The sequence below is a fragment of the Pelodiscus sinensis genome, chromosome 1, assembly GCF_049634645.1.
Source record: "Pelodiscus sinensis isolate JC-2024 chromosome 1, ASM4963464v1, whole genome shotgun sequence".
Classification (NCBI taxonomy): domain Eukaryota; kingdom Metazoa; phylum Chordata; order Testudines; family Trionychidae; genus Pelodiscus; species Pelodiscus sinensis.
In genome coordinates this window covers 155,229,279-155,243,033 of record NC_134711.1, presented here as the reverse complement: position 1 = coordinate 155,243,033, position 13,755 = coordinate 155,229,279, and the positions used below count along the sequence as shown (strand labels likewise).

Sequence of the window (13,755 nt, the reverse complement as noted above, 5' to 3'; positions counted from 1 at the left end):
GTCCCCACAGCCAGAATTTGGTGCCTGTAAAGCTCTGCAAATCCCTTATCCTGGTATTGTGAGCTGCGCAAGAGTTACCTCACCTCAGATTTTATGCAAAATGGGGCCAAGTTTTAGGTGCCACACAGGGTTACATACCAATGTGAAATCCAGTGGCGTTTTGCATTATTTTGACACAAGACAGGGCAAACTCTAGCAGTGTTGTCTGAGTTGATTCAAAACTGAAACTCAGGAGGTACAAACTCTGAGCCAAAAAGCGAGAAGCTTTGCACAAGCCCCTTGAGAAAAAAAGCTGCCAAGTTTTCTACCGAGTATAGAGGCTTTTATAGAGCTTAGGGTTTTAATATGGTTGGTTATGAAGAAGTGCAGATGAAGCAAAAACACACTGCAGAAACCAAATAAGATTTTCTTGCTGCATTTTAGACTGTTTTAGAGCAACAAAGGATGTTAGTCCAATTAAACATGTTTGATTTCAACCTAATACATGACACATAGTTCCTTTTCCCAGCTAAAGGATATTGTCTGCTCTGAACTTGGAGCATCCGCTCCTGGCTGATGCCTGCAGCATGACAGAGATCTTCTTGGAAGACATCACATGCGTTCCACAGTCTACAATATACAGAGTTGCTGACTGTAGTGTCAGCTACAAGCAAATTCCAACATTGTTCGATCATGATAAGGTAGGCCCACTCATGCTTTAAGGTTGAGCTTGCATTCCACACATACCTGTACAGTACTGTATGAATTTGGTAGCTGATAGTCATGGCTACCCTCTCTAGTACCTGTTCTACCTGCATTGCAGAATTGTTCAGTTAAAAGCTCAGCATATAAAATGCACTGGGATATGTACTGGTGCAGGTCTTAATCTGCTAGAATCTGGTACACTGGAACTAGGTGGTCAGGAGTCATTGGAGGGCAGGAGGTTTGTGCTGTGGAGTTTTTACTTTTTTGTTTCCTGTGGTGGAGTAAGATTAAGCCATGATCAATTAAACTGACAGAGCCTGAGATAAATTGTTTGCTTGACCTTAGAATAAAGCACAGATGAATGGCCGATAAACGTGTATGTGTTGACAAATAATTCTTTAGCATTAGACATAGGCGTATGTGTGGCTAGGAAAGCTGGATCAATTAGCCAGTCATCTTGCAGATAGAATATAAGTGTACATATGGAATTTTTCCTCACAAGTTTGTACGCAGATTATGTGCTACAGTTCCAAAAGTCCCAGCACAGAACTTACCACTCTGAAGAAGGGGGCCAAGGTACCTTGAAGCTACCTTTTTTATGTCCTCATGATTCTGGTCTGCTGGGGATTGGAGAGGCCTGAGGCACAATCAGGCTGTCTTTGGGGGGGCTCTCCAAGGCAGGGCATGCCCTTCTGCTTCAGCACTGTGTTTTGTGGCCCCATTCAGAGCACCGTCTCTTCACCAGGACTTGCAATGGTAGGAGAGGTTTTGGGAGGCAGACTTACTGCAGTCTGCCCACAGTGCCTGTACCAGGGGAATCCAATTCTGCCCAGAACCAAGGCTTTCAGATTGCCTTTATGCTGGTTTGGCCCTTTCATCCAGTATATCTTAAATGAAAACTGATGTTACCCTTGGTTAATTCATTGTCTATTTTGGGAGACATCACTGAAAAATGATGGACATCTAATCCCCTGCCAATCCCGTTATGTGCTTAATTCCCCCATTGGCTTAAATGGGAGTTGCCAAATATTCAACTTTCCTGGAAATCAAGCTGCTCTTCTATAGTTCCCCAAGCATGGGTTTAGTTTCCTATTGGTAATAAAGCTGGAAAATGTGGGCCCCGGTATCTAAATCCTGCAGCCTCAACATAACACCAAACACTGGATCAACAGTATAACGTGTGGTTTATTGAAGATTGTGTTATATAATATATTGCTGAATATGTTCAAGTCTGCATCTAATCTTTTAACCTTCTAGGCTTAAGTGTAAAAAACACCAAGAGCAAGTTCTGCGGCAAACTGATGATGTGGTTTTAAAGTAACAACAGAGGAATACTGGGGCATGTCTACATTTGAAACTTGCAGCTGCAGCTGTGCTGCTGTAGTGTCTCCAAGTACAGCCATTCACTGAAGCAGAGGGAGGAGGTTTCCTGGCAGTGTGATTTATCCATCTGGCCAAGAAACAATAGTTAGGGTTGATGAAAGAAATAATTCTTCCGCCAACATAGCACTTCCTACAGGGTAGGTTAGGTCATTTAAAGTCCGTCAGGAGTGTGGATTTTTCACACCCCTGAGCAAGGTAGCAGGGTTGATTTAACTTTTGTGCGTAGATCTGGTCTTGGTGTCAATCTGTTCCCTGCCATGCCTACTCCAAGGAAACAGAAATCTGTTCAAAATAAAAATACCGGACTCAGATATTCACTCAGTGACTTCCTATTTCATTACATAGGCCTTTTCTACACTTGCAAGTTTTGTCACCAAACCCGCTTTTTGGCAGCAAAATCCGGAGAGCATCCACACTGCAATGTTCATGCCCAGTTTTGGCAACAAAATACTTCCACCTCCACATGATACTTTTGTCTCTTCCCCCTCCCTTTATTGTCGACAATCATGTAGTGTGTACTTTACACTAAGGCTTTTCTGTCATGTTTATTGACTTTCAGCAAGTTTTGCACAAGGCCCAATTAGCCACTCTGTCTAGCGCTTTGAATTCTGCTGCTCTGCAGCCATGTAAACAGATAAACAGATGTGCACCTCCTACCTGCAAACCCGTGGAATTTTAAAAGTCAATTTCATAGTGTCTGGCTCATTGTGTAGAGGTCCTCATGGCATCTGCTCAGGAAAACAGGGGTGGTTATTGCTCAAGACACTCCTGCTTGGAGCAATGCAGAGCTTTTGGATCTTATCAGTGTGTGGAGTAAAGAATTGGTCCAATCACAGCTCTGAGTGATCCACAGGGACTCATACAAATACAGTCACCTGAGCACTATGTGACAAGGGGTATGAGCAAGATTCCCTACCATACAGAGCCAAGACAAAAGAACTCCATCAAGCATACCAGAACACAAATGAGGCCAATAGCTGGTCTGGTGCTGCATCCGCAACATGCTATTTTTATAAAGAACTGGATGTAATCCTGGGTAGGGACCCCACATCCACACCCAAGGAGAATGTAGACGTGTCCCATCACACAGAGTCAGAAACACATTCCCAGAGAAAGACGTTACTGATGCAGAAGTGGAAGAAGATGAAGGTGTTAGTCAATCTGGTACACTAGGCAGAAAGGAATTGTTCTCAGATCCCAATGTTTCTGAGAACTCTCAGCAACTGTACATGGAGCATGAAGGAAGGGCAGAAATACAGGGTAAGTTGCTGTGTAGATGAGAAAAGGGGTCTGGTTGGTAGCCATGCAGGGCAGTAAGTTGCTCTATGGCAGCTGGAGTATGGAGCAGAAAGTTGTTCTAGTGCAGCCAAGGGCAGGAGGTAGAGGCCATGTGGGGTGGTAAGTTGCTGCGGGATGAGGGTGGTGTCTTGGAAAGTTGCTCTTACAGCTTGGGGAGAGGCAGGGAGTCGACAGTGCAAACAGCAGCAGTATTTTTGTGAGCTAGCTAAGCACTCCCTGGGTCTGTGTTCTGTCCAAACAGAGCATCAATGTACATACAGATATCAATAGAATCTTGGTGCGAGATGGTGTCGAAGCTTTCTCTAATGTACTCAACAGTTTTCTCATGGAGATTCCATGCCATTTCCCCACTGCCATGGTACAACAGTCTCTCATGGTTACGTGGATGACTTTGACAGGTACCTTTAGATAGTGACTGGTATGTTTGTTACATCTTGCATACAGTTTACTCCCATCGACTTGTGGAAGACAACATTGTCCTCACTCTCGCGTTGTCAGGCCACAGACTTAGCCTGACTCTTGCTCTTTTGTTAACAAGACCAAGATGGCTGCACACAAATTCCCTTATTCCCTTTTCCTGCCTCCACAGACTTTAGACTTGTTGCCTTTCAACAATGTTGCTTAATATTACTCGTCTAAAATTAAATATGCACAATCTTCTCTTAGAACACTTTCTGCACCTCTAGCTGTCTATGGACACATTTTGTTTTGGTAAAATTTTCAAATGGAGTGACCAATTTTCAAATGGAGTGACCTAAGCATGGTATTTCAGGTGAGTTCTATGAGGTCTGTCTTGCACTATACTATAAATTAGAGATTAATAGATGAACTCTGAAATCTCAACTGTTTAGATGAGAAAACTGCTCTAGTTGTCATAACTAATTATTCTGGATGCTCCAAACTGTCTGTCACCTTTTTATAAACACGTTCCAACACCAGAAGACTTGTGTCGGCATAAGTTGGCTCTTGGGGCGCTTCTAAGGTTGATGAAAGAATAGCTGAAAGCTAGGTTATAAACATCCTTTTTGAGGCATACTGATAAATTAGTCTTGTCTAGATCATTGCTGTTTTTTCCTCCTCTCATTTCTCCCCCAACTCAAAAGTCTTCGGCTTGTTCACCAGTGGTTTTTATTTAATTCTCACTTTTTTCAATGTTTAGAAACATAAGAAAAAATGTCAAGCTAAAGCGAGAAGCCAACAGCATTCACAGCAGTATCAGTGTGAGCACGCTGTTGCTCTTGTGGCGGGGGAAAATTCACCAGATGTATTCAGGCCAGCTCTGCAACTAAACCTTAGCAAGGTTTGGTTTGAAATATGGACCCGCCTTTGGAACAGTAAAAGCATGAAAAGGGTTGAAATGCCATTGCAAGCAATCAGAGTGGGGATGTGATTGTGCCCAGGTTAAGTTAAATTTGTTATGTATTCCTTGTTCTCATGGAAAGTTCTTGATATAAGCTCAGATTAGCTCCTTGTGTGGGAAAAATGAATAATAAGAGGTTCAAGGAGAAGGTTCACCCATGTGAAGATCTACCTTGCAGAAATTGTCCTGCCCATGTTGTTTTTACTGAGATCAGAAATTTGCCCCAAACCAAATATATCCCCGGGGTTCCTTATGCTGAGGGCCCTACCCAAAGAGGGAGACTGTGCTTCCCCAATGGGGCTCACTGACCATTTAGTTCAGGGAGACTAATGCTAGCCACGGTGGTCCTGGGGCATGAGAGTAGAACCTACACAGAAAAGATAATCTGGAAAAATAATACAACTTGAACTGTCTCTGCAGAGGTGGGGAAGCAAGTGCTGTGTATGCCCCAAGCTCCACTCCTGATCTTGTCCAGTAAGTTAGTGTCAGAGCTGGTTGTAACTGAGTCTGTTGGTAATAATAAGTACATAGCGCCTCATCCGAGGACACGATAATTTGTTGCCTTTGTGCTCAACCAACTAGGATCTGAAAGATCAACCAGCATACTATGGAAAGTGGATTCTTTGTCAGGGTGCAGGCTCACAGGACAGATAAACCCTTTCAACTGAAAACTCTTATGTCTTAATTTCCACCCTTTTCGGGGTGACTGCCGATTTGTAAGCAAAATGTGAGAGACTGTATAGTGTAGACATCAAGGACTAGCTTTTTTTGTTGCAATACTAAACTGTCCAGCTCCTGAAAGGAATTTAAATGCTTAATTCCTATCAAAAATCAATGGGAATTAGGTCCCTGAATGCCTTTTGAGGATCTGGGCCTTACTGACTCCAGCCTTGTGCTCAATATATTGTGCGTCAGATAGTGTCTAATTTGGCAAGACCTTGTAATCTTCAGTCTATTATTTTCCATTTCCTTGGGCATCACCTACTAGAGATCCTCCTTTCATGTTAGGGATGGTGCTTGTGGTGAAAGTGGGGAAATTGATGTGCATTCTCCCAACTCCTCCTACATTTCTGTGCCTAATCCATCCAGTTTCCTACCCTCTTCCTATGGAGAAATCCCCGTGAGGTTTAGAAGAGCAGGGGGCGGGAGGAAGGAGAGCAGAAGAGGGAACTGTACTATGGGAGACACCTTCAGTCCCACACTGTGAGGGAGATCTCAACATGTGGAATGTTGACAGGACAATACGAGCCAAAGTAACATCTATCAAAGACCATTCCTGTAATTGGAAAATCTCTGGGTTCAAGCTCCTGCCTAGCTAGAAGTGCAGTAATGGCCATTGCTGTGTCAGAGTGCAGAGTTCTCACTAGGTCAGGGGTGGGCAATAATTTCTGAGGAGGGGAGCACTCCAAGATTTTGGTAAACGGTCAAGGGCCACACTTTTCTATGGAGGAGGTGCAGGGTCTGGGATGGAGGTTGGGTGCAGAATGGGATGGGATGGGGGCAGCACTTGAAATCTTCCCCCCACACGGGGCAATGAGAGGGAGCGGATAGCCATTTTGAGCAAAAGAGCCAGCCTCGTCTGGGCGATCACAGGTCAGATTAAAAGGGTTGGTGGGCTGTATCGGGCCCACGGCCCATATCCTGCCTGTCCCTGCACTACGTACTGCTTATTAGAACACAGCCCATGGTGGATGCTATATCTAAACATAGAAGGGACAGTCCCTACCTCCCAAGGGTTTTCAGTGATCCTAATCCAGCATCCACTTACACATTGTGTGGCTTTATTTCATATGTATTGTTCAAGAACGATTATAAATGTCAGAGAGTTCGGAGAAGAAGCATGAGAATTATTGAATGATTAGATAACCGTTCGCCGCCGTTCGTCAAGCCCTGCTTATAGTGATAGTCAAAAAGTTTCATCTGTTTATCTTAAGGAAGACCAAGGTGAGTGGTAACTAGATTACAGTCTGTAAGTACCTACATGGGGCACAAATATTTACGAAATGGGGTTTTCAGTCTAGCAGAGAAAGGTGTAACCCAAGCCAATGGCTGGAAGCTGAAACTAGACAAAATCAGATGTGAAATAAGGGGTACATTTTTAATGGTGAAGGTAAGTAACCATTGGGAAAATGTATTTTCATGGCACATGCTGCATCACAAACCATTTTTAAATCAAGTTTGAATTTATTTAAATAAAAGCTGGATATGGTTTTGAGGAAGTTTGGTGACCTGTGTTATATGGAAGGTCAGACTAGATGACAACAAGGTCTGCAGGGACTATCAAGGCATCTCAGAATCATGTGAGTTATTACACATGCAAATGTCTGTTGGATAAGGGTCAGTAAACAGGGCATGTAGAAATCTGATAATTAGATGTTCCGGGGCAAGTTCAACTTCCACTAACACTAAATGGGGGTAACTCCAGTGCAATTAAGAGCACTCAGCTAGAGTAAAATTGAGAGATCAGACCAGACCCATTGTGGGGTTTCATACCAACCTATAAAGTAACCATCGTTGGAGAGAAGTTATAGGACTAAGACAGAAACACATAGCAACCTCTATGGGAAAGAGTTGTTGGATTAGCTTGTCCAGTAGCAGGATTATTTCCCTACTGTACAATAGGTGAACAATTGAGGTTTGGATTATTATTTTTTCTTTGCTCTTTATAGCTTGCATTTGAGACCGGTAATTATGCCCTTGTGCAGGTCTGAAAACTCAGGAGGGCCATCAAGATAGTTCATTTCCTAGCACCCTAAACTGCAGCCCTGGAACTCGTTGCTATAGATGGGGCTTCAGAGAGCACAAGGCAGGGAATTCTTTGTAGGGGGCTGTGGTCCTACTGAACATATTCTGAAGCACAAAACTAACCATCTCTAGAGTGTGAAGGCTCATCTTGTTCATCTGACTGAACTCTGAATTCTTAGGGTCTTAGTGGCACTTAAATTTCAAAGCAATAGTCTAAGAAGGATGGACAACAGCTTATTGGCCAAATTCATCTCCTTTGTTTTTAAAGCTGCTGGGCAGGAGGATGCTTTTCTTTCTGGTTCCCAGTGATCCACATTCAGCCGTGTCAGCTGCACCCAGATATCACAGTGATGGGTGCCTTTAGAAGTCTGTCTTAACTCTAATCTTCCAGAGGTGTGCTCTTCCCAAATGCTCCTATCAGCTGTCTAATCAGTCCAGTACAGGAAGATATCTCGCTATTTTAGCTTTCCAAAGAGCAGCAGAAAATACAGTTGAAATTCAAGTCAAAAGGACAATTTTAGCTGCTGGTCAAAACTATTTTCTGTCTGGAATCCTTTCTCTAAAAGGCTCTGTCTAGACTGGCCAGTTTTTCCGGAAAATCAGCGGCTTTTCCGGAAAAACTTGCCAGCTGTCTACACTGGCCGCTTGAATTTCTGCAAAAGCACTGACTTCCTACTGTAAGAAATCAGTGCTTCTTGCAGAAATACTATGCTGCTCCCATTCGGGCAAAAGTCCTTTTTGCACAAAGCTTTTGCACAAAAGGGCCAGTGTAGACAGCTCAGATTTGTTTTCCACAAAAAAGCCCCGATCGCGAAAATGGCTATCGGGGCTTTTTTGCGGAAAAGCGCGTCTAGATTGGCACAGACGTTTTTCCGCAAAAGTGCTTTTGCAGAAAAGCATCCGTGCCAATCTATATGCTCTGTTCCGAAAATGCTTTTAATGGAAAACTTTTCCATTAAATGCATTTCCGGAAAATCATGCCAGTCTAGACGCAGCCAAAGAGTTTTGAGTGGTTTTTAAGTATTCTCTAGAAACTGCTCTAGAAGCAGTATCTCTTAAAATGTATCATTAACTTTTTTCCATAGAAAAATGTTTATACTTCAAAGGCTTGTCGTAGGGTGTCCCTAGATATGTAAAATTATCATAAACTTGAGTGGAAAATCTGTAAAATCAGACTTTATATGAATTAGTGTGAGACTTAATTTTGCATTCAGTCCCTCACCACACAAAGAACTTAAGTTCATGTTTAGAGTTGAATGCATGGTCAGCTTCAGCGAGCTTAAAAGGCTACTTATATGATTAAATTATTTGCTGGATTGAGGCCAAGTGCTCAGCACCTTTCTGGAGTTAGCCCAGAGTGGGCAAAAGGGCCTCCACAGGCCGGATCTGGCCGCCAGGCGGGTTGATCCAGCCTGCAGAGGCCCTGCCACTCTCCCCCACCCATGCTAATTAGAGCCTGGGGGCAGAGGGAAGCGCATGAAGTTTCCTCTGCCCTGCCAGTAGCACACGGCTCCTGGCAGGGTGGGAGGAGAATTCGCACCCTCCCCCGCCCCCAAGCCCCGATTACCCTGGGACGGGGGAGCATGCAAAGTTTCCACTGCCCTGCCCCCACCCTGCCAGAAATGTGTGGCACTTAGAAGTGTGCCACACGCTCCTGACAGGGTGGGAGGAGACTTGGCGTGTTCCCCTGCCCCAAAGTGCTGATTGGGCTGTGGGCAGAAGGGAGAGCGTGCAAAGTCTCCTCCCACTGCCAGGGGCATGGGCGCGTAGGAGAAACCTCGGGGGGGGGGCAATGGTGCTCCCCTACCAATCATTGTCTGAGGGTGGCCCCGCCCCTTCTGCTTGAGGCCCTGCCCCTTTCAGTGCAGCTTCAGAAATTTTTGAAGAGGCCCCTGGCAAAATATTAATGCCCACTCCTGAGTTAGCCTAATGTGAATAGCCATGACCTAAACATTTTGGCTCTACAAAATAACAGTTGGAAGACTGGCTGTTTTAGTTTTGGTTCCCTATTTAGAAACTACCTATTTTTATCCACGCTAGTTACCAATACTTCAATACCAATCACGGGAACAGCCCTGGATACTAGATGGCTCTCCAATACGCCAAACTCCTCAAGGGCTTATCTTGAGGAAGAATTTCTGGATCAGTTCACCACAAAATCAATTATACACACTGATGATTTCATCCTTGGGATGGACCAACTAAACTCCCTCAGGGTATGGCTACACAAGCCACCCTAGTTCGAACTAGGGTGTCTAAAGTAGTAATTTGAACTTGCAGATGAAGCCCAGGATTTAAATTTCCCGGGCTTCATTTGCATGTTCCTGGGCGCTGCCATTTTTAAATGCCCAGTAGCTCGAACTACCTGCTTGCGGCTACACGCGGCACGGGCTAGGTAGTTCGAATTAACACTCTTAATTCGAACTACCGTTACTCCTCCTGCAAAAGTTCGAATTACTATATTAGCCACCCTAGTTCAAACTAGGGTGGCTAGTGTAGCCATACCCTCATTGATTTCCACCAAGCTTCAGTTACCAGCACCCATCAAATTGTCTTTGGTATACTATCACACCACATCAATTTCCTAGACAACATGATCAGCGTCAATAATAGAACCCCATGCACAACTATGTACAAGATACCCATGGATCACCACGTACAATCTTCACAGTTGCTGTATTTTCCCCAAACATTCCTTGAAATCCATTCTCCAAGCCAGGTCCTCAGATAATGTCCCATATCGATCAAGAAGAAAGTCCACAATCCACTTCTTCACACTTAAAATCACCTTGCTATGTAGGACGTTCCCCCAGAGAAGCAAATCACACCCTAGAACAGGGCAACCAAATACCCCCAGCACATCTTTATCAATATGGGAGGTGAACCCTCTGACTGAACATGCCTCGTTGTCACCCACCACCCCACGCTGGAACTCATATAGAATATCCTCAAACAATTACAACCCATACTCATAGGGACTACATCCAGAAAGAAATCTTTCCCGAACCCTCTCTTCTGACTTCAAAACAACACACCCACCTCCTAACATTGACAACTCAGCAGAAGCAACACATGCCAGGAACCAGGACCCACCAACTCAAAGCAGCACCAAAATGACTGACACAAAATCTGCAGATGTAACTCCTCTGCTATTCTGATGAGTATCCCTCACAATACACCTCACAATACCAATGGGTCCATGCCCATCACAACATGTGATGTGCCAAACGGCACCAATAACAACCATTGCTGAAATGAGACAATCACAATGGTCTTGACTGAGTTGATACAGAAATGAAATAAAATATGAAAATAATGTGTTGCACACGTTCAGAGACTCTTCACAAAACAATCACTCCATATCTGACCTCTCAATCCTTATCCTCAAAGGAAGCCTGCTCAATACCTTCAGTAGATGATCCTGGGAACTTAAATTTTTATAACAACCTGTAACCCTTTATTTCTTCTCTTATTTACCCTATGACAGAAAGGATGTGGATGGTCCCTTAGAATGTGTCATCTACGATGTAGCTTTGATGTACCTTTCTCATACCTGAAGAGCTCTGTGGAGCTTGAAAGCTGGATTCTGTCACTAACAGAAGTTGGTTCAATAAAAGGTATTACCTCACCCACCTTTGTCTCCAAGTTACCAAAACAGTGGTGTTTATGTTAACCATTCTTCCTAGACCTCATATTCATGCTTTAGTCTTAACAAACAGAGCAGGGTGTATGTCCAGAAAAGAAAAATGCAAGCTCAAATTAGTTAATCCTTGCTCTCAATTATAAAACAAAGACTTGTATTTCTTTGTTTAAATCCTATTTGCTATTGTGGACTTTTTTTCATGGAAAAGCCCAGGAGAAACATTCTAAACCTGTGCATACCAAGTAAAATTCTCAAACATTTCTTGGCTCACCCTCCTAAAAAAAAAAGACTAATTGAATTTAAATTGGTATTTTAATGACAAAACAATAGACCCCTTGAATCTTGTTTGCTATGGTACTGTAAACATACTAACATAAATCTGCTCTATTCACATATTTTATGCAGAAATTATTCCAAAATAAGCCATCTTTTCTCTGTTAGTAAAAGTAGTGAAAACATTTGTCTCTGAAGAGATCTGCAATTCTATTCCTAATTCTGCCAGAGCCTTGCTGTGTGATTTTTAGGCAAATCATTTGTCCTCTGTGCTAATTTTCCCCAACCGTAAAAAAAACAGATAAGAGAATTGCTCCATTAATGTTTGCTAAATATTGTGACTCCAAAGAACTTGTTAAAAAAATTCACAATAACCAAACATACTGTGCCTCCTTTTTAAAAATGTCATAGTTTGGGCATTATTTTGAAACATAGGTGAAATCTGTCCTCCGCAAACATATCCAAGCCAATCTATATTACCACTTAACTTGGCCACCAACAAGAATTTTGCCTAATGTAATTTTAGAGTCATTGAGTTTAAGAGTGTGTTATAAAACAACAAAGACAAAATACCCTGAAAATCTCTCTTGATTTGAATGAAGTATGATTGTTCCATGACTAGCGGAAAATACTTGATGTGAAATCCTGGCTTTGCTGAAACCGCACTAGCAGGCCCTTTGATTTCAATGGGACCATGATTTCAGCTTTGTTTAAGCTCAACATAGTGATGATGAAATAAACTAACCTTCCCCCTCCAAAATTAGAACAGTACTAGTAGCTAAAGAAATAGATCTGTAACATATTATGACCATACCTTCACACTGGACAGTTAAGCTCTTCCAAGCCTTAATTAGAAGAAAGTAAAATAAACCAACTATGACAGGAGAATGCATTGCTTTTCTGTTCCAAGTTCACAATTTAAGCAAATTGAAGTCTCACTTTAAACTAAGGCTTAAATAAGTCTTTTTTTCTCCTCCTTGTCTCTGCTAGAAATACAATAAGAACACAAATAAGATTTACAGTCATTCATGTTGGGCTCTTTGGAGGGGGGAGGAATGTGTTAACCACAACAGGAAACTTTAAACTAGACTAAATTCTTATTGGGGGAAAGGACTGTAATGAACACCTACAAAAAGAACAGAAATGGTATAACCCTTGCAATTACTGCAAGAATAAAACAGTTATAAACATCCTGCAATTTTGTGGAGACTAAGTATTTCATTTAGACATTGATTTTGCTTGTTGCACTTGCAAATCAGACTTGTAGTTCTATGCCCACTGTTTGGAAACCAGTGTTCAAAACCTGTCTTTACCATTTTTGACTTGCCAAAGTATGTTAGTGTATGTCTACACTACAAAGTTAGTTCGAACTAACATTCACAGGCGCTACACTAGCGCTTCGTTAGTTCGAATTTAATTCGAACTAACGGAGCGCTTAGTTCGAACTAGGTAATCCTCATTCCACGAGGATTAAGCCTAGTTCGAATTTACTAGTTCCAATTAAGGGCTGTGTAGACCCTTAATTCGAACTAGTGGGAGGCTAGCCCTTCCCAGCTTGCCCTGGTGGCCACTCTGGCCAACACCAGGGAAACTCTACTGCCCCCCTCCCGGCCCCGGAGCCCTTAAAGGGCCACGTGCTGGCTACGGGGTTTGTGCCAGTTGCAAGGCTGCCAGCACCCGTGCCAGCACACCAAGCAGCTGACACCCCATGAGCCAGCCACCCAATGCCACCCAGCCCTCCCCCTCTTCCCGGGACCAGCCTGGCGGCTCCCAGGAGCCTGCCTGGGGCCACAAGAGGCGGGCGCCCGCGTGGTCTAGTGCGGAGATCGTGGACCTCATTGATGTTTGGGGGGAAGCCTCCAATGTCCATGATCTCCGCACTAGCCACAGGAACGCGGCAGTCTACGGCCGCATGGCTGCCAGCCTGACCTCCAGGGGCCACCAGCGCAGCCGGGAGCAGGTGCGCTGGAAAATCAAGGACCTGCGGCAGTCCTACTCCCAGGCCTGTCTGCCAGGGGCCGACCCGGAGGCGTGCCCCCAATTCCAGGCTCTGGACAGCCTCCTGGGGGCTCATGCCGTCCCTGCCCCCCGGGACGTGATAGACCCCGGGGCAGAGGGACCGCTCCCAGAGACGGAGGAGGAGGAGGAGGAGGAGGAGGGCTCCGAGAGCCAGCCTGCCCAGGACCCGGGACCCCCGAGGCACCCCACAGAGCCGCTCGCCTGTGTCGTCCGAGGCCGGGGAAGCGTCCCCATGTGAGTACCATCGTGCTCCCCTTATGTGTACGGGGGGCTGGAGCGAGAGGGAGCCCAGGGACCGTGCGCCTGGGCCTTGCCCACCACGGAACAGCAGCTGGGGATCCTGCAGGGG

The 13,755-nt window shown here is 44.3% G+C and overlaps 1 protein-coding gene across 2 annotated transcripts in view; it reads right to left on the bottom strand.

Moving 5' to 3' along the window:
- The window catches only part of LOC102445404 (uncharacterized), a 67,537-nt gene that overhangs the window by 20,323 nt on the left and 33,459 nt on the right, over window positions 1-13,755 (bottom strand). Inside the window, exon 1 of one of the 2 annotated variants that reach the window (XM_025181542.2) lies at window positions 12,202-12,403. The exons of the other annotated variant lie outside the window; for it this stretch is intronic. Within the exon in view, the coding sequence (XP_025037327.2) occupies window positions 12,202-12,280 (79 nt within the window). The 5' untranslated portion in view covers window positions 12,281-12,403. Of the gene's footprint in view, window positions 1-12,201; window positions 12,404-13,755 lie in introns of those variants that run through there. 2 annotated transcript variants of the gene reach the window in all.